The sequence below is a fragment of the Vulpes vulpes genome, chromosome 2 (assembly GCF_048418805.1).
Source record: "Vulpes vulpes isolate BD-2025 chromosome 2, VulVul3, whole genome shotgun sequence".
NCBI classification, from domain to species: domain Eukaryota; kingdom Metazoa; phylum Chordata; class Mammalia; order Carnivora; family Canidae; genus Vulpes; species Vulpes vulpes.
This window is the reverse complement of record NC_132781.1, coordinates 99,082,912-99,104,549: the sequence shown is the minus strand read 5'-3', so window position 1 is coordinate 99,104,549 and position 21,638 is coordinate 99,082,912. Positions and strand designations below refer to the sequence as shown.

General features: G+C 38.7%; 1 protein-coding gene across 1 annotated transcript in view; it reads left to right on the top strand.

Moving 5' to 3' along the window:
* Nucleotides 1-21,638, top strand: part of C2H10orf67 (chromosome 2 C10orf67 homolog) — a 140,567-nt gene that overhangs the window by 107,358 nt on the left and 11,571 nt on the right. Inside the window, exons 10-13 of the mRNA XM_072745131.1 lie at nucleotides 4,541-4,603; nucleotides 5,487-5,566; nucleotides 5,641-5,706; nucleotides 19,414-19,501. Coding sequence (XP_072601232.1) covers nucleotides 4,541-4,603; nucleotides 5,487-5,566; nucleotides 5,641-5,706; nucleotides 19,414-19,501 — 297 coding nt within the window. The remainder of the gene's footprint in view (nucleotides 1-4,540; nucleotides 4,604-5,486; nucleotides 5,567-5,640; nucleotides 5,707-19,413; nucleotides 19,502-21,638) is intronic.

The window sequence follows — 21,638 nt, the reverse complement described above, 5'->3', positions numbered from 1 at the left end:
TAAGGTAACAGCAGGGGGGTAGGGTCCAGGTTTGGGAAGTCCCTGTCAGTGAAGAATAAGTCAGAACTGCAGGTCAGTCACCCCTGCACACAGGCTTCTATCCCAGACCTTCTGCTTTTCTCTCTCTAAACTTTATGAATGGCCTTCTCCAAGTCTTCAGCTTCAGCCAAATTATTGGTGACTCCAAATTATATCTCTAGGATGAACCCCATGCCCAAATTCCAGATTCCAAGCCCTTGTCCCAGTTGCCTATTATATGTCCTCATTTGTTTGTTTTTTAATTTTATTGATTTACTCATGAGAGACACAGAGAGAGGGGCAGAGACATAGGCAGAGGGAGAAGCAGGCTCCTTGCAGGGGGCCCGATGTGGGACTTCGTCCCAGGACCCAGGATCACACCCTGAGCTGAAGCCAAACGTTCAACCACTGAACCACCCAGGTGTCCCTGGATGTCCTCATTTGAATGTGCCATATGGGTTTCTCAAACTCAAAGTATTAGAATCTGAACTTACCAAATTATTTTTCATTAAATAAGAAAATAATGCTAGCACACAAAATTGCCCTATTCCAATTATTTTTTCTTTTCTTGGCGAATGGTTCTATTGTCCATCTAGTTGCCCAAATAAGCAATTATGAGCAGTTTCCTTCTTATTCAAAGAGTGCCCTAAGTTCTACCTCTTTTATAATGCATCTCAAATATGTGCCTTCTACTTCAGCCCTGTTCTGCTTTTTATTGTATCTTCGGTTCCTAGAAGTTTCCCATCACACAGTAGGAATTCAGCAAATATTTAGTGAGTGAAAGAAGAAAGAGAACAAACAGCATTGGCTCTATAGGAAATGGTTAACTCAGGGGACAGGCAAGAACTTAAAAGACATTTTTAACATAAATATATTTTGGGAAACATTCATGAGAAACTTCTCCATTAAGGAAGGACAGACAGCTGTGAGAAAGGAACTGTCTCAGGGAAAGAATAATTTCTTGGAAGTAACAATAACAGCAACAGCAACAAGAAGACAGCAATGGCTGAATAATAGAATTGACACAGCTGAAAACCCAATTAATAACCTGGAAGATAAGGACCCCTGCGTGGCTCAGTTGGTTAAGTGTCTGACTCTTGATTTCGGCCCAGGTCATGATCTCAGGGTTGTGAGATTGAGTCCCACGTTGGGTTGGGTGCTTAGCACAGAGTCAGCTTGAGATTCTCTCTCTCTCCCTCTCCCTCTTCCTCTCCCTCTGCCCCTGCCACCGCTTGTGTGTGCTCACTCTTTCTTTTTCTCTCTCAAATAAATAAATAAGATCTTTTAAAAAAATAATTTGGAAGACTAAGTGAACAATGTCACTTAGAAAATAGTGCAAAATGGCAGACAGAAATTATGAGAAAAGTTAAAATATGGAGGATGGATCCAAGCAGGAGGTCTAATACCTTTCTAATAGAGTTTTCAGGAAGCAAGACAGGTACAATGGAAGTAAATAGAAGAAAATTTCCATAAACTAAAGCAAAGTCAGATGGAAGGGCCCATCAAGTGCTGAGCAGGATTCAAAAGAAAAGCAGAGTATCTATTGTACTTTATCAAATCTCAGATGTCAATGGTGGTAAGACATTTTAATTTTGTGTACCACTAGCAAGGCAAAACTGCAGCCTATTGAATTGTGATGTGCACACCAGTTGTAAGCCATCTCAATTTCAAAGCTGTTAAAACACTGGGTGGGACACAGAATATGTCTTAGAATTGATGAAAACAGGTACATCCTGGTGAAATTTTAGGTCTCTAAGAATTAAAAAGTGACAAAGACACTTTATCTATAACAGAACAAAACCAAGGAAACTACTTTTCTCATCAGCATTACTGATTGCTGCAGGAAAATAAAGCAAAGTTTTCAAAAGGAAAAATTCTTGAACCCTAATTCTTATATCCAACTGAAGTCTCAACTGAGTATGTAAGAAAAATAAAGATATTTTTGAATATGGAAAAACTCGGAAAGTTTATTATACTTGGAACTTGTCAAAAAGTAATTACTCAAGAAATACTCTAACCAAACACAGAAAGAATCCAATATGCAGGATGATATGGACACAAGAAGGAGAAAGTCAGTGTGAAAAAAAAGAAAAAGAAAGTCAGTGTGACTCAGAAGTAAGGGGAGCTAGAAAAATTAAAAGTTGTCACATTAGACCAGTACTGGGAAGAGCCTCCTTTCAGTGGCAAAGCTTAGTTACAGTTTTACATTTCTGTCCCTATGAAGCCAAGTACACTACTTGGTCCTATAGTAAATAATATTTGCAAAAACACATTTCACTTTTTAGAATCAGTGTAGATAAAGTTTGGGGCACTTAATTATAGTTTGAGAACAATCCTATAGACTTTAACATTGTAAAAGTAACATTCCTTCCAAAAACTGGGAGGTTGAGAGAGAGGAGTGTTGGGGAAAAAAAGACTAAATAAATTTCCCATTTTTCACAGCAGGGAGTAAACAAGTCAAAATACAGATGTTGACATATTTTGAAATGATAATAAAGGCAACTATGATATAAGCTAAACATTTGCAAATTAAAAAACACCTACGCATGTGAGGGAGAGAGAGAAGGTGGAAGGTAATGTGAATGCTTTAAATGCTTCATCTTGGGATCCCTGGGTGGCGCAGCGGTTTGGCGCCTGCCTTTGGCCCAGGGCGCGATCCTGGAGACCCGGGATCGAATCCCACGTCGGGCTCCCGGTGCATGGAGCCTGCTTCTCCCTCTGCCTGTGTCTCTGCCTCTCTCTCTCTCTCTCTCTGTGACTATCATAAATAAATAAATTAAAAAAAAATAAAAAATAAATGCTTCATCTTTATTCATGAAGAAGCCCAAATCAAAAAAGGCTGTTATATATTTATAATAATGATGAGTAAAATGAAAACGAAACACAATGAGCAAACCAAATCTTAGCTTCTGGGAAGTGAGAGTTTCAGGTTCATGTATGCTATTTGCAGTTCATTTAAAAAATACATGCATGCATGATCTATCATGAAAAATCTAAAGTAATAGGAGGGGCACCTGGGTGGCTCAGTCAGTTGAGCGCCGACTCTTGATTTTGGCCAGGTCCTGATCTCAGGGTAGTAGGGTTGAGCCCCTAATAGGGGCTCCGTGCCCAGCATTGAGTCTACTTGAAATTCTCCCCCTCTCCCTTCCCCCCCACCTCTCCCCATGCTTGTGCATGCATGCGCTCGCTCGCTCTCAAATAAATAAATAAAATCTTTTTAAAAAATTAACGGAATATGAATGAAGAAGTCAGTAGCTTAGTGTTCAGAAATAAACAGTGTGAAGTGCCTGGCATATAGTAGGCACTCAATAAACTATAGCTTTTATGGCTGTTACTTCAAACTTTGTTATTTTTATTTGTGGCAGCTGATGTCCACTAGGTTCTCTCTATTCCTTCAGATATAAATAAGATTGGTTCAAATGCACATTCCGTGCTTTGTGGCAACCTAGAGAGCATGTCCTATGTTCTCTGCAGATGTCCATGGCATCTTGTGGTGGTCGTTGCTTTGTCTGGCTCCCTCCTCCATCGAACTAAGTCAGTTTCAGAGTTTCATTATGTGCTGCTTGCCACCCCAGTTCCCACTTTGTTTAATAAGACCTTGAATTCAGTACAGTTCTGCAATTTCTACTAAAATGACCCAACTACTCACAGGACCCCTGTAAATTTGAGGAGTTTGAAGAAGGTAAGTGACAGGCACAGTTTACATCACCGAGATGCTATTTCAAATTGAATAGTGGACATCACCCCTGGACACCAGTCACCTGAGGCTTCACCACACATTAGCACCTCCAGTCTGTGGTCTTGCCCGGCCATTCTCTCTCTCTCTTTCTCTCTCTCCCCAGTCCTTACTTCTAACTCAGGGGGAGCTAGCTCTAAGTTCCTTTTACTTTATTCTGTAGAACACTCTAGCTCTTGTTCCCAGATGGGGCACCAAGCCCTTCTGGGTAGAGCCCACCTCACCAAGATAAGCAACAGATGCAGGGCCTTTGGGGTCACAGAACCCACCAGAGACATAGTGGTAGTAATAAGGAGTACCTTTTTCTGTCTTTTGTGTAAGAACACAGAGGTAGCTAACCAAGCAGATTTTTATATTTAGTATGCTTTCTCACTGCCGTCTGTTCTTATCAGAGAGATACAGTAGTGGAAAGTCATTATATCATTTAAAATAAACTTTCTTATAATTTGTGACTTCACTAAGTGATAACTGCCTACTTCATTTTTAAAAAAAAGTATAATAGTAAAATTTGTCCAACATATATGTGCAGGGAAATGCACTTAAAAAGATGGTAGTGAAAAAAAAATGGTAGTGGGAAAGTTGGTTTTAATGGGCTGTGATTATTCAGTTACAAATGCAATGTATAAAAGCACTGGGCTTTATAAATTAGAGAAGACAGAGAAGACCCCTGTGGGACTATGGCTGGCATATTTTAAGGCTCAGTTGCCTGTCTCTAAGCTGCAGAAAACCACATCTGTATGCATTGATTTGGAATGCTATATTTACTTTGGTTTATTTTCATGGCAGGTGAGGCATGAAAAACCAGTTGCGGTGCATGAAGAAAAGAAAATGAAATTATCAGTGGCTAAGGTATAATAATAATGACTAATGTGACCATTATTATTAACATGCTTATTGTTTATATTGATGCTGGCTGTTCTTAAGAAGTGGGAATGACTTTGAAAGCTACACTGAGAGTCAGTATTCTGAGGAGACAAAAGGCCTGATTCCCACTGGAGTCTGATTCTGGGGTACATCCCAACTGGAGCCAAAGAAATCTCTCTCATCCATTCAATGCCTACAATTCCACTATTAGAGATTAATTCCTTTTTCCAAATTTTGTCCTCTTGTGAAATATAAACAATACTGAGAAATGGATGACAGAAGCTCTAATGTGATTGGTTTGGTCAGGTCCTTTCCTGAGAATAGTTTTGGGAAAGAAAGAAAGAAAGAAAGAAAGAAAGAAAAGAAAGAGGAGAAGAAAGAAAGAGGAAGGAAGGAAGGAAGGAAGGAAGGAAGGAAGGAAGGAAGGAAAGAAAGAAAGAAAGAAAGAAAGAAAGAAAGAAAGAAAGAAAGAAAAGAAAGAAAGAAAGAAGAAAGAAAAGGAAAAAAAGAGTAACTGGAGGAGCTCCTGCCTAAAATGAGCATGGAGTGAAGTCACAGTAAGAGAGGGAAAACAAGATATAGAAAAAGGGATACCTGGTAGGGGGAAGAGTGATGAAGGTAAGTTTTGATTACTTTGTAATATTGCCTAAAGCTGGATGCCTTTAAATGAATCACTTACAGGACATGGAGGATGGGATCTTTAATTCTTGCAATTCATGGGGATTTGCAAGTAAATGTAACTCACAATTCCCTCAAATTATTTTTGATAAGTAGAATATGCATGTTATTTAATAGAAAGAACTTCACAGATTTATGGAGAAGCAGTATACTCATGTAATTCACTTTGTGATGTGTTTTCTATTGAAAGACTGAAGACAAACGTATTTTGGAGGAGCAAATACACATACTAAAGGCTAATTTAGAAAATGAGAGAAAGAAGACAGAAAGGTACTGGTGATAATGAAGCATAATTGTTCATTTGTAGCTAATACGACATTTAACCATCTATAACTTTATTACAGGTATAAAAAAGAGTCAGATCGGATAAGCAAAAACTGGGAAAAGAAATTCTACATTCTCAAGAATAGGTATGTGGTGATAGATACAAGTTCTGTTTATAGAAATGTGACTAATCATCTTTGAAGGAATTTGGGGGCTTTGCATTCTTCTGTACATGTTAATCAATATAAAATGCCAGTATGCACTTTTAACAAGAAGTACAAAATAACTGGCCTATAATAGAAGAGTTTTTTGAAGTCACTTCAAAGGAAAAATAATTCAAGATTCTATTTCATTCGTTATCTCCATATTTCAAATTTTTTAAAAAAGATTTTATTTATCTATTCATGAGAGACAAAGAGAGAATCAGGGACACAGGCAGAGGGAGAAGCAGGCTCCCCACAGGGAGCCTGATGTGGACCTGGATCCCGGACCCAGGATCACGCCCCGGGCCGAAGGCAGACACTCAACTGCTGAGCCACCCAGGCTTCCATCCATATTTCAATTTTAAAGGATTAATGGGAGAGACAGACTCTTCTTGATACCTGATTTAATTGAACCTAGATAGTCATCTTCCTTCGCAGGGCTATTAAAACAGTTTCCTGTTCATTTGCACATGACAATATTTAACTGGTCTATATCTTCTTTGTAAAATTGTTTTATATCCTGTGTCCTCTACCTTTTTTACAGACAACACAGCTCCCGATTTCTTAATTCTCAGATCTTTTACTCACATAATCATTTTATCTTCCCTATATGTAACCTTTGTCTTGTTAAAAGTGAAGTAAGTGACACTATAAAAGCAACACCCAGTAGAGAAAAAGCCTATTTTTTTCCTTGTCCTAACATTGTTAATATAAAACATCTACATTCTATTCTCTTGTTTCCTGCCATAATGTCACCCGGATTCTCCTGTCTTTATCATATGTTGGAATTTCCTTTGCAAAATTTTCTTACAGTCAAGGAGCATTTGAGACAGGATGGATTCAGTGGTGGTCCGATGTCATAGGTCAAGCATGAGACTCACACAGGGCTTCATAGGATGGTAATGCCCTACATTTGCACAGCACTTCATAAGGCACACTATTACCGTGAGTGTGTATGAGAGAGAGGAGAAAAAGACAAAAATCTATACATTGCTGCAGAACTGCAGACATCATCCTGAAATAGTCCCAGGAGGTACATGGAGAATCCACATGATAGCAGAAATACCACCAGATGGCCAGGGAAAGATCTCCTCCTTGAGGTAAAATGTTCTGTGCTGCGTTCCTGCTTGTGCTTCACATCTTTTCCTTGCTTATTTCTGTGGGGTTCGCTTTGTTAATTTTGTTTTTTCTTAAAGATTGCATTTGTTTGAAGTGGGGAGAATGAATGGGGGAGGGGCAGAGAGAGGGACAAGCAGACACCATGCCCCACCCTCCCCACCCCTCCCCCTCCTCGCCTTGAGCTGGGAACCAATGTGGGGCTCAATGTGGGGCTGGATTCCAGGACCTGGAGATCATGACCTGAGCCAAAGGCAGATGCTTAACTGACTGAGTCACCCAGGAGCCCCTGTGGGGTTCACTTTGATCTTAATATTTACCTTGGATCTGTCCCCATGAGATTCATCCCATATTTCAATGACCATGGACAAGAATGTCTCCGCTTTACTACAGGTTGATTTGCTACTAATCAAGATGTTGACAGTCATATTCATCATTTTGGTCTATGCAGACTTTACATTGATATCTAAATATTTGGAATAGCAAGAAGTATGATTACATGTTTTCTCTGTGTGCCTCAGTTAATCGACTGAGACATAATGTGTCATCTGTCAGGTGAGGTGGCATTGCCAAGTTTCGTGCAAGATGATGTATAACCTAGAGAGTGTGCATGTCCAGAGTAGTGCATCACGGTGTGGGATGGAGATGAACTGTACAGTCCCAGATCTCTATGGCTAAAATGGCCATTTGGATTCATTGTAACAGGGATCAGAACCCATCATTTTTTCTTGTAGAGGAAAAACTTCACCTTGGCCATTCAAGGTAAAAGTCTAATCCAACCGTTTCTCAGATGGTTCATGATTTATATTCAGCCCCAGTCCAAGTCAGCACGCTCCCTGTGCTCTAATTCCCTCCCTCTTCTCCTCACTTTGAAACTGTTAGAAACCCCCTCATTCTTGGATTTGGGAGGCAGGGAAAGTTAGGTAAACGGGAACCCTAGGCTGTTCCTTCTTTCCTCTTCTCTCCGCACTCCTCCCTTCTCAGGCGTCTGGCTTGCCTTGCAAGTCCAGGAGTCCTAGGACCTTTCCCAGTACACCTGCGCTCCCCGGTCCCATTAGTTTCACCCCTGGCGGGTTAGACTCTTATGTCCTTGTTCTCAGACCATGTCAGAGTGTAGTGTGGAGGGAAAAAGAAGATTCGCCCTTGGTCGCTTGTTGTCTCTTCTGGCCATGCAACACATTCATTTTCATTGTCTATGAAATTCAAGTTTCACAAGAAGTACTAAGGCCAAATCAGAATAAATCTGGAGTTTGGGACACTCTTTTTTTTTTAAGATTTTATTTGTTTATTTATTCATGAGAGACAGAGAGAGACAGAGAGACAGAGACACAGGCAGAGGGAGAAGCAGGCTCCCCATAGGGAGCCCGATGCAGGACTGGATCCCAGGACCCCGGGATCACAGCCTGAGCCAAAGGCAGATGCTCAACCACTGAGCCACCCAGGTGCCCCACTCAGGTGTTTGTTTGTTTGTTTGTTTGTTTGTTTGTTTGTTTTTGGAGTTTGTGCCTTCTTCTCAATTAAACTTTCTTAAGTCTTCTCAAAAGCTAGGCCTTGGGCAGGTGAGGGGATGGTGTGGGGTGAGGGGTTGACTCACGAAGTTCAGAGTGTTCAGCTGATGGTGATCCAAGACAGTTTCCCAGCATGGGAGGTGAGGGGAATTGGAATCAAAAGCCAAGCAGACAGGGATGCTGGTGGCAGCTTTATTCATAACTGCCAAAACTCAGAAGCAATCAAGATGTGCAGGAAATAGATCACACTATTTAAAAAATTTCCATCCATACTGCTCTGTATCCAGTCAGTTATTTTTTCTGAGCACTGCATAGTATTCCATAGTATGTCTTTATGTCGTGTTACTAATCTATTCCATTTCTGGTGATCAGTCAGGTTTTTGCCAGCACCCTCTTATCCTATTTCCTCTCAAGGTTTGGCAGGAGTTCTTTTCGTACATATAGAGTAGGATGGTTGGATTCTGTTGCGATGACCAAACATCTTAATTTTCCTGGGCTGATTCTGGTTTAAGCTGGTTTCCTAGTACCATTCTCAATAGCATTTCTTTCTATTTGCAGATTTATCATCCTGAATTGGATGATAAATGACATGGTCACCTTAGTCCAGTAAAACAGGCTCTATTGTTCTCCAGAGAGGCTATAACACTTACACTCCCAACAGGAGCCCATTAAAGTTACTGTTTCACCTTTGTAGATTCTGGAGATAGAGCAGTAAACAAAATAACCAAATCTCTGCCCTCACAGAACTTACCTCCTATTGGAAGAAAACATAATAAACAAGTAAATATATAATATGTCAGATTGACATAGGATACGTTGTGCCCCTGCAGTACAAGGCAGGGGTTGCTAGTTTACAGGTGGTGGTCAGAAAAGATGTTTCTAGTAAGGTGGTATTTGAGTGGAAACCTGAAGTGAATGAGGGAGCAAACGATGTGGTTGTCTGGAGGAGCATTCCAGGCAGAGGAACAGCAGCAGATACAAAGGCTCTGAGGTGGGAGCTTTCCTGTGTTTCAAGGACTGTGAAGAAACCAGGTGGCTGGAGTGGAGTGAGGAGGGGCAAGCTGTGTAAGAAGTCAATGAAGTAGAAGATTTGGAATTTCACTTTGATATGGAAATAGCTAGCTTTTTTTTTTTAATAAGAAAATTTTCCCTTTTAATGGCTGCTATGACATTATGACACCTAATACAGTTAGTAACATAAGTTTTTTGGTATTATTCAATGACCACCAAATCATATTCAAGTTTCTTGATTATCTCAAAAGAATCTTTTAAAGTTGTTTATTTAAATCAGGATCAATAAATAAATAAATAAATAAATAAATAAATAAGGATCCAGTTGAACCACTGCATTTGGGTGTTATGTGTCTTAAATAGTTTCTTTTTTTTTTTTTTTTCCCTGTAATGGTCCCACTTTCCAATCCGTTGATTTGCTAGAGAAATATGCCCATTTGTTAAATAGGATGTCTCACATTATGGATTTGGTTAAGTGTGTGTGTGTGGGGGGGGGGGGGGCATCATTTGCCTATTCTATCACTGCATTTTCTACAAACTGATGTTTAATACTGGGTACTTAATTAGATTCAGGTTCAATATTTTAGGCAAGACTACTTCATTGGAAGTACTATGAAATTCCTATTGCATCACATCATCAGGAACATAATGTGGTTTTTTCCAATAATGTTATTCTATTCAAGTGTTAGCCTAATCCATACATTTTAAGCTTCACCACTGACCTTTCTCTTCATAATTTAACTGTAAACTATGATCCAATATTTCATTAAGGGCTGCAAATTGGTGATATTCTATCTTTCCTTCTGCATTTATCAGCTAAAATTCTATTAGAGAAAAAAATTCCACCAACTATTTGGTTACCTTAAAATATAGTTTATACAAAGAAGGCAAGATAAATGTTTGACTCCCTTTATTTATCAATATTCAGAATGATAAATTTGTGCCCTAAAACCGCATCTGAGTATCTTTGCCAATGAGGAGAAACCCAATCTGGTTTTCTGTCTTAAAAACGTTACTCTGATCTCTGTGTTGAGTATAGGCCGCAGAGAAGCCCAAGGAAAAGCTGGGGAAAAAATTAGGAGCTCTGGAAATAATAACCCAACTCTCAAGCACAGCACAATGGTACTTTGTCTGAGATGGGGGCAGTAGAAGTTGAGGAATGATTAAAATTTGGGTCTATTTTAAAAGTAAGCTCAATAGGATTGTTGAACTGGAGGGTATTATGCTGAGTGAAGTAAGTCAATCGGAGAAGGACAAACATTATATGGTCTCATTCATTTGGGGAATATAAATAATAGTGAAAGGGAATAGAAGGGAAGGGAGAAGAAATGGGTAGGAAATATCAGAAAGGGAGACAGAACATGAAGACTCCTAACTCTGGGAAATGAACTAGGGGTGGTGGAAGGGGAGGAGAGCAGGGGGTGGAGGTAAATGGGTGACGGGCACTGAGGGGGGCACTTGACGGGATGAGCACTGGGTGTTATTCTGTATGTTGGCAAATTGAACACCAATAAAAAATAAATTTATTATTTTAAAAAAATTTTAAAAATAAAATAAAAGTAAGCTCAATAGGATTGTTGAAACATTGCATCTAAGGTAAAAGAGAAAGACATCAAGGATGGATGCCAGGGTCTTACCTAAGGGACAGGAAAGAGGGAGTTGCCTCCCACTGAGATAGGCAAGCATGTTTCAGAGGGAAATCAGTTCAATTTTTTTATATCCGTTTAAGATATCTATTAATCGCCTGAAAGTAGACATCAAATAGGCATTCATGACCATGAGAGTCTGAAATTCAGAAGAAAGTTTAGGCTACATGCATAAATTTGAGATGCATTAAGTATAGGTGATACTTAAACCCATGAGACTAAATGGGATCAGCTAAGAGTCAATGTGGGTAGAGAAAAATAGAGCATGTTGGGTGAATGAGTAAGGGTTCCATCAGGACAGACCTCAACAGGGAAATTTTAATATCAAGGAGTATTAACTAATAGAAGGTGGTTAACTGTGAAAGGAGGTAAAGAGAACTCTAAAGGATAGAAGGATAACAATGTAGGAAGAAGAGTCTGCCTCTAGGGGCGAGGAAAAGTATTTATGGGAGGAACAAAATTTGGAAGAGTTCTCCCATCAGGGCTGAGATTCAGATGCCATGGCAGCATGTGTATCTCTGGCCCACTGGATGGTGGCCACAGACTGGCCTGGGGAGCAGGAAATTATCAACTGAGGTGCCAGGGTGAGCACCACAGTACATCACTGACAGTTGCACACTTCTTAAGCTAAGAAGGAAAAATCCCAGCAAAACCAGGAAGTGAGGGGCACCTGGGTTGTTCAGTGGTTGAGCATCTGCCTTTGACTTGGATCATGATTCAGGGGTCCTAGGATTGATCCTACATCAGGCTCCCCCAGGGAGCCTGCTTCTCCCTCTGTCTATGTCTCTGCCTCTGTGTGTGTGTGTGTTTCTCATGAATAAGCAAAATCTTTTTTAAAAACATAAGATGTGAAGCCCCTTCCTCTTATGCAGGACTAGCATCTAGATGTACAGCAGGAATATGGTCAGAAAGAAAGAGTACTCTATACTTTCCACTTCTCAGCCCCTCTGGGTCCGTTTCCACACCAATCCAGAGTGGGTCAAAGTGGAATATTTTGTTGGTGGGGGAGGACGTGGTGTCTGCCATTGCGGGGACTGAAGGGAAGAGAAGAACTTCATGAGAATATTTTCAAGACAAGACAAACACATTAGAAGCCAGGCCAGAATCACCAGAGCCTTCTGCCTGCATATTCAGTGTACAGTACAATTCATTTATCTGCTCTTTCTTCATTCATTTAACAAATATGTATCAAACATGTTCTAGTTGAATTGGGGGCAGAGGAAAAGTCAGGAATCGGGTACCACTATTGTAACTCTGGTTGATGCTTTGTATTGACAAGGGCGATAACATGCAGCATCTAAAGGAACAAGGAATCAGTTGGACAATTTATCTCTTCAGCTAGAAAAGTCACCAGTTTCTCTTCAGGGCTGGAGAGATTCATATCACCTCTCCTAGAAATCTGCTCACGGGGGCAAACGACACAGTGGGCATGCCATTCACTACATTCAAAATGGCAGTTTAACAACTAACATTGTGTGTTAATGTGTTATGTGTGTGTTGAATGTATACAATTAATGTTTTAGTTTACTACATAGTGTCAGAGACAATTTTGCATATGTCAAATCCTTATTGGGACTGTAGGTGATAGTTAAAAACTCCTGGGTGCCTGGGTGGCTCAGTCAGTTAAGTATCCAACTCTTGATTCCAGCTCAGGTCATGCTCCTTGGGGTTGTGAGGTGGAACCCCGAGCATGCAGTATGCTTGAGGATCCTCTCTCTCCCTTGCCCTCTGCCCCTCCCCCACCCTGCTCTCTCTCTCTCTCTCTCTCTCTCTCTCTCTCTCTCTCTATCTCTCAAAACAAAATTGCTAACCCCACTTATGAGGAAACTGAAGTTCAAAGAAGTTGAATAATTTGTCAGAATTCACATAGCTAATGAGTGGCAGATCTCAGGAATGGACATAGGTCTTTCCGACCCTAAGAAACATGTTACTCTTAATTCTTTTTTGGTTCAACATTTAATATATTACAGAAGAATACTTAAGATACATCAGTATAGTATAAAGGTAATAGTATGGTGAACACATGTGTTCTCACCACAAGATAAAGGATTAGCAGCCATTGTGTCCCCATCCAGGGCCTCGTGCCCCTTCTTCCTCCAATGTAACATCTATCCTAAAGTTAATGTTTATCATTCTCTTGGGGAAGGTTTTAAATTTTTTAAGTTCTTGATCTCAGCTAGTTAACGTACGGTGTTAGTGCTGGTGTTAATCTCAGTTGTATAACCTAGTGATTCATCACTTCCATACATCACCTGGTGCTTACCACAACCGCCCTCTTTAATCCCCATCACCTGTTTAACCCATCATCCCCTCCCCCATCCTCCTCCCCTCTGGGAATCATCTGTTTGTTCTCTCTAGTTAAGAATCTGTTTCTCGGGCGATGCCTGGTTGGTTCAGTGGTTGAGCATCTGCCTTTGGCTCAGGGCATGATCCTGGGGTCAAGTCCCACATCAGGCTCCCTGTGAGGAGTCTGCTTCTCCCTCTATCTATGTCTCTGCCTCTCTCTGTGTGTCTCTCATGAATAAATAAATAAAAATCTCTTTTAAAAAAGTCTGTTTCTTGGTTTGTCTTTCTCTTTTTTCCCTTGGCTTGTCTGTTTTGTTTCTTAAAATACACATATGAATGAGATCATAGGTATTTGACTGACTTATTCTCTGACTTATTTCACTTAGCATGATATACTCTAGCTCCATCCATGTCATTGCAAATGGCAATATTTCATTTTTCATGGCCAAATAATGTTCCAGTGTGTGTTTATACCACATCTTTTTTATCCATTCATCAATCAATGGATGCTTGGTCTGTTTCCATGTCTTGGCTATGGTAAATAATGTTGCTATGAACATAGGGATGCATGTATTCTTTCAACTGAATGCTTTTGTATTCTTTGGGTAAATATCCAGTAGTATGATTATTGGATCCTGAGGTAGTTCTTTTAACTTTTTGAGGAACCTCCAACTGTTTTCCACAGTGACTACACCAGTTTGCATTCTCACCAACAATGCACAAATGTTCCTCTTTCTCCATCCTCACCAGAACTGTTGTTTCTTGTGTTGTTGATTTTAACCATTCTGACAGGTGTGAGGTGATATCTCATTGTAGTTTGGATTTACATTTCCTTGATTGTGAGTGATGATAAACATGTTTTCACATGTGTACTGGCCATTGGCGGAGGAAGGTTTTAAATAACGTGCAATTTATTAAATAGATATTGAGTTATTTCGATTTTCTACTTCTAGTAGATTTCATATTTCATGTTGTCCTTTTAAAGGAATCTTACTGGGGCATCTGGGTGTCTCAGTCAGTTAAGCATCCAAGTCTTGGTTTCAGCTCATTTCATGATCTCATAGCTCATACGATTGAGCCCTGTGTTGGCTCTCTGCTCAGCAAGAAGTCTGCTTGAAGATTCTCTCCTGCCCCTCCTCCTACTCACACATGTGCACATGTGCTCTCTCTCTTTCTCTTTCTAAAATAAATAAATATAAAAAAATAAAAAGGAATTTTACCTTTTCACTAAATTGTCAAATTGATTGACTTAAAGTTGTTCATAATATCCTCATATTATATACTTAAATTATCTGTAAGATCTAATGATGGTCTCTTTTTCATTTTGAAAATTTGTGTTCTCTTCTGTTTTATTGATCAGTCTTGTTAGAAGCTGGTCAGTATTATTATTTATTCCAAAGAAATCATTTTTCCTTTGTTGAATTTCTCTCATATATTTGTTTTCATTAGTTTCTGTTCTTATCTTTATTATTTTCTTCCTTCTACTTTCTTTGTGTATGATTTGCTATTCTTCCTAAAAAGAAAGCTGAGATCATTGTTTTTCAGACTTTTTTCTTCTACTATATACATTTCAGACTATGTATAGTTCTCCAAGCATTGCTGGAGTTGAATCCCACAAAATGTGACATGCTACATACTATCATTCAGTATAAAACGTTTTCTAATTCTATTTTATTTCATCTTTTATCTATGGGTTATTTAGAAGTGAAGTTTTATTTCACTTCTAAATAAACAAATGCTAAGGATTGTCTAGTTGTGTTTCTAGATTAATTCTACTGTGCTCAAAGAACCTACTCTGAATTATTTCAATCTGTTAAGATTTTTGATACTTGTTTTATGTTCAGCATATTGTTGATTTTAAAAAATGATCCATGTATCCTTCTAAAGAAGAGGAATTATATCACTGGATACAATGTTTTATATATTTCAATCAGGTCAAGTTTATCCATTGTGTTTTTCTATATCTTTTATGTACTTACATTTTTGCTACAGTTGCAACTATTAAGATAGTGGTATTAAATCTTCAGCTATGGTTACAGATTTATCTATTTCTCTTTTACTTCTGTCAATTTTTCCTTTAAGTATTTTATGGCTACATTACTGGAAACTTACAAATTTAGAATCCTGTTATCTTCCTATGAAGTTATCATTTTTATGTATCACAATGAGACATTCCCCTCTCTAAAAGTCCTTCCTGGCTTAATGTCTACTTCATCTAATATTAATATAACTGTATCATTCTTCTTTGATTAAGATTGCATGGTGCGGTTTTTCCAGCTTTTTTCTTTCAACCTTCTTTTATATTTAATCTGTTCTCCCAGTCTTATTTATTTAATTGGCCTACTTCATTTACTTTTAGTGCGATTACTGGTATTCTTGGTTTGTATCTACCAATTAACACATTTTTTGCTATTTGGCCAACCTGTTTCTTCTTCTCTCCTTTTCACCTTCTTTTGGACTAATCAACATATTTTTAATCCATATTTCCTTCTATTGACTTGTTATTCATTCTTTTCTCTTTTTGAAATTTTAACCCCCATCCTTTGCTTATCAGTCTTCTACAAGTTTCTATTTAATACTTGCCCAAGAATTCTAGAACCTTAGAATCATTATGTTGTACACCTGAAACCAACAGGATAGTGTATGTCAATTATACTTCAATGAAAAAGAAAAATGAAGGAATTCTAGAACCTTAGAATATTTTAACTCCATTTAGCCCCCTCCCACATTTTCATTTTGATTCTGTATAAATATTTAACACCATCGAACATTACAATTATTGTTTGGTGTAGTCAGTATTCACTTACTTTAACCCACATTTTTACTCTGGAAGCTCTTTATTTCTTCCTGTTTTCAATCTTTCCACCTGGGATCATCTTCCTCCTGTCTGAACAGCTCGCTTTAGTTTTTCTTTCAATGCAGGCTTGTCTACAAATAATTCTATCAGCTTTTCTTGATAGGAAAGTGTCTTTATTTTACCTTCATTATTTTTTTAAGATTTTATCTATTTATTCATGAGAGACATAGAGAAAGAGACAGAGAGAGAGACACAGGCAGAGGGAGAAGCAGGCTCCACGTAGGGAGCCCAATATGGGACTCAATCCCAGGACTCCAGGATCACACCCTGAGCCAAAGGCAGACGCTTTAACGGCTGAGCAACCCAGGCGTCCCCATTATTTTTTTTAATTTTTATTAATTTATGATAGTCACACACACACACAGGGAGAGAGAGAGAGAGAGAGAGAAAGGCAGAGACACAGGCAGAGGGAGAAGCAGGCTCCATGCACCGGGAGCCCGACGTGGGATTAGATCCCGGGTCTCCAGGATCGCGCCCTGGGCCAAAGGCAGGCGCCAAACCGCTGCGCCACCCAGGGATCCCGCGTCCGCATTATTGAAGAATATTTTCTCTGAGTATAAAATTCTGTGCTAGTAGTTATTCCCCTCCACGTGTTCATGATGCCAATGCATCGAGTACTGGCCTCCAATGTAGATGTCAAGACATATCAGCTATCAGCCTCTCCTCTTCTAGGATTTTAATTATATGTAAGTTTTTTCCTTTTGACTACAACCTACATGTTTTTTACACTCCTGTCTGGTTTTTCCTGTTTTTCTCTCTAAGCCTTACTTCATTTATATATTTATTGATCTACCTTTGAGATTAATAATCCTGTGGTCTGCTGTATCCATTCCACTATTCAGCCCATGTATTGAGTTCTTAAAATCGTATATGATTGTTTCAGTTCTAAGATGACCACTCATTTTTTTAAATAGACTCCAGTTCTGTGCTGAAATTTGCCATATTTTTAAAATCTATTTTACCCATCTTTTGCTCTATTTTCTTCATCATAGTCATATTAAAATCATCATTGTTCTGCTTTTTTCTGCCTTCTTTTTCATAAGCTTCCATTTTTTTCTCACACAGAATAGCTTATCGTAAACAACTTTATTGACATATAGTTTACATACCACTCTTTTAAAGGGCAGTTTTTAATGTATTCACAGAGTTGAACAACAATTACTACTCTCTAAATCAGAGCATTTTCATCCACCCTAAAAGGAACTACATATCCATTAGCAGTTGCCCTGTATCCCCCCTCCCCCCAATCCCTGGCAACCACTGATCTACTTCCTATGCCTATGCCTTCCTATGTCGCACTGAGCCCCGCCCCCACCCTGAATGCCTGGAAATCATCTTTTTCTCACACATAGGAAGCCCTCCTCTCTCCATGAAGACTGGTAAAGGGCAAAGAAGAAATGAGAGACAGTTTTCATTTTGATCCATGAATTCTCTGTAGAAAATCGGAGTTTACTCCAATGAGTGACATCTTGAAAGAACTGTCAGTCAATCAACAGATATTTATCAAACCCCTCCTCTGTTCCAGGCTCTGTGAGGGGCCCACAGGAGCACTCCTTCCAGGGTATCCTGGGATGGAGTGGAAGAAGCAAGGGTTTTAGAATTAGATCTTGAGCTCATAAAATTTGAATTGTGGTAGTATTTTAGGCTACTAATTTACTCAATGACCCAAAGGAAGAGAGGAAGAAGAGGAAGATAAATCAGTAGTGTAAAATGATTTTACACAGAATTTAGAAATAGCAAAAGTTTTGCCAGAAAGAACTAGGCTAACCATATTATTTTTTGCCTGTTTGCCTGTTCTGGACATTTCATATACATGGAATCATACCATATGTGACCTTTTGTGACTGGCTTCTTTCACTTGGCATAATGTTTTCAAGTTTATCTGTGTTGTAGAATGTATGAGTATTTCATTACTATTAGTTGCCAAATAAGATTCCACTGCATGGATAGGCTACATTTTGTTTACCCATTCTTCAGAGTTTCAACATTTTACTTATTTCCACTTTGGGGCTACTATATATACTGCTGCTATTAACAGTCATGTACAAGTTTTGGTGTGAATATGTGTTTTCAATTCTCTTAGGCATACACCTATGGAAGAAATTACTAGGTCATATATAATTCTATGTTTAGCATTTTGAAGAACTGCAAAACTGCTTTCCAAAGTGGCTGCACCATTTTACAATTACACAGGCAATGGATGAAGATTCCCATTTCTCTATATACTATCCAACATTTGTGATTGTCTGTCTTTTTGTCTAGTCATCCTAGGCAGTGGTACCTTGTTGCAGTTTCGATCCATGAGACACACCCAGTCTCTTCTAAGACCCCTCCATGTGACTGAATACTGTGACTTATTTTGTTCCTTCCTCATGGCTAGTCAAAGGTGGTCCAGCATAATTTCAGCTTTGTCTCCAGAACATGCTTTTCAGAGAATGAATCTCCTACTTTTTTGCATCATTTGCAATCTGGATAGGTGGAGAATTTCCCCAATTTTTAACATATATGTTGTGTTTCATTACATTATAATCATTATTTTTGATGCTCAATTGCTCAAATCTTAAGTCAATGGGAGCCCTCTCAAGGTTGACTAGTGTGTTCTTTTGTCATGGTCCTTGATGGTTTCCTTAATAATGAAGTGTCCCAGGCTCAACTTGGACATTTATTGCCTTAGATCTAGAAGCAGCCATTTCTGAAAGATGCCTAGGTTTATTTTAGGGGGAAATATTTTTAATATTTCAAACTACAGTTGGAGGAGCACCTGAGTGCCTCAGTCCATTAAGCATCTGACTTTGGGTCAGGTCATGGTCTCAGGGTCCTAGGATCAAGCCGGATGTCTCGCTCCCTGCTCATTGGGGAACCTGCTTCTCCCTCTGCCTGTTCCATTGCCTCTCTCTCTCTCTCTCTCGAATAAAGAAATAAAATCTTTAAAAAAAAAAAATAAAAATGAAAAAGTAAGGGCACCTGGCTGGCTCAGTCTAGATCATGTGACTCGATCTCAGCGTTGTAAGTTCAAGCCCCACGTTGGATGTGGAAATTGCTTAAAATAAAACCTTTAAAAAATAACTAAGAATAAAAGAAGTAACAAATTCATACTACTATTTAAAATTTTTTACTTGTATTCCTTTCACAATGAAAATTGTGGTACCTAACCACATATGTAATATTAATCTGCTTTATTCTATGATTTCTATACATTTGAATTTCACTGTTTCTTTTATTTCAGCTTTCATGTCCTTAAAAATGAGATGTTTACTAGGCACACATTGTTTCGTCAGTTTGCAGTACTTGCTGATACATCCTTCAATTATATTGTAAGTACATATAATGTTTAGACACTGTCTCTTTGATGATATTTGTACATTTCTTTCTGTTCTTATTTCACATTCATTAAACCCCTATCCTTACAGACTCTGGAGATAGTACACAACAGTCATTCTGCTAGATACTAAGGATGTAAGACCGAGTGCCTGAACCCAAAGAGCTCAGTCTGATATGAGATATAAATATGTAAACAAATTCTTTCAATGCAATATGGTTGAACTATAATAGAGACAAACAAAAAATTCATAGAAGGGGTGAACCTAGCTGGGAAGCATTTGTCAGTCTGACTACTTCTGGGTGTGAATGTAATGTAAGGAAATATCCAAAGCTCAAGGTCCAAGTATCCAGTCACTTCCAAAAGGGAAAAAGGAGGTAAAAGAATCTTTTCCTAGTACCAAGTCATTTATTTTTCATACTAGAAGTCACTTGTAGATGAAGCTCAATTTTAAAATAGACTATTTCTTAACCTATTTAATTAATTTTTTATTTGGGAGCTATGATTGTAAAACTAAATGATGTCCAGTGTAGAAATGTATCCAGTAAATTTCAAATAGTAAGAAAATTAGTGTGTTGTAAATGCTATTGAGCACCTGTCATGATGCTAAGTATTCTGGGGTAAGTCAGGTTTGTGGGAAAGAGCATGAGAAACACAAAATACAGACTCTTGCTTTAGGAGGTGTCCAATCTAAAATCACTCTTAAAATTTTTTTCAACCTTTTTTACTTTAAGATTTTATTTTCTAGGGATCCCTGGGTGGCGCAGCGGTTTAGCGCCTGCCTTTGGCCCAGGGCGCGATCCTGGAGACCGGGGATCGAATCCCATGTCGGGCTCCCGGTGCATGGAGCCTGCTTCTCCCTCTGCCTATGTCTCTGCCTCTCTCTCTCTCTCTCTCTGTGACTATCATAAAAATTAAAAAATAAATAAATAAACTTAAAAAAAAAAAAAAAAAAAAAAAAAAGATTTTATTTTCTAAATTTAAGTTGCTGCAGAACATGAAAGAACTAAGAATGTTGGCAAGATAGCATTAAATTATTTCTGATTTTTTACTAAATTTACCCAGTAATCTGAAACTTTTTGAGCTTTTAATAATTGACTCCTCTGAAATGTCCCCAGACTGGTCTACGTAGATAAGAATATATAGTCTCTTTTTTTTTTTCCTCCTTTTGGTTTTTCCTCTTTCAACTGAAGGTTACAGTTTCAATTGGAGTAATCCTCATTTCAGATATTTAATCAGCTGGACAAATAAAATATTGGTGGGCCCATGAGAATGATGTGCTAACTCAAAAATCGGGCTTTATTTTGGGATTACCTGACATAATGGTCTGGTCCAAATGTGAATTGGTGAGGTTTTATGAAACAGAATTCTAAAATCTCAAAGTTACACTGGTCCAGGCCCATTAACAGATCCAGTCCTTTTCTTGAGAAAAATCTCTCCCCTGCCCTCAATCTACCTTCTTGTGGAAGAGGGCTAGTGCTCCATCCAGCCTAGAATATGTCCGCGTGCCATTACTTCTCTGGGATTCCAGGCTCATGATCCTTATCTGTATGTCCATACAGCATACAGGCACTCAAGACACTCATCAGAGTGGATAGCAAATATTGAAGAAAAATAGACAGGGGCTGGGGGAAAGAGGAGGGAAAGAGAGAGTGATGAGTGAATGAGTTTTGGGTAACTAACATTTTTCCTTGGTTCCCTACACAGTATAGCCACTCATCCACTTCACAAATATTTATTGAGTGTCAACATGTACCAAGCACCATGCTCCGTGCCGGGAATGAGATAGTGCACATGACAAATAGAGCTCCTTCCTTTATAGACTATAAATGTCATGAGAGCACAGACTAGTCTCTCTTGTAAACTGTTTAACTCACAGAGATTAGAATAGCACCTGACTTCCCAAGTAGAGAACATAGGTATTAATAAGGAAATATCAAACTTTAAATTACATAATTGAATAAATGCTATGAAAGAAAATGTTTAGTATTTCCTGACTATTGATATATACATATGGGCAACCTCACAAATATTAAGTGTATCGTTTGAAGTATTTGCCCTGTGTAGCAATCACCTAAATGAAAGGATAGGACATTGCCATCCTCCCTAAAAGCTCCCTGGTGTCCCTTTCC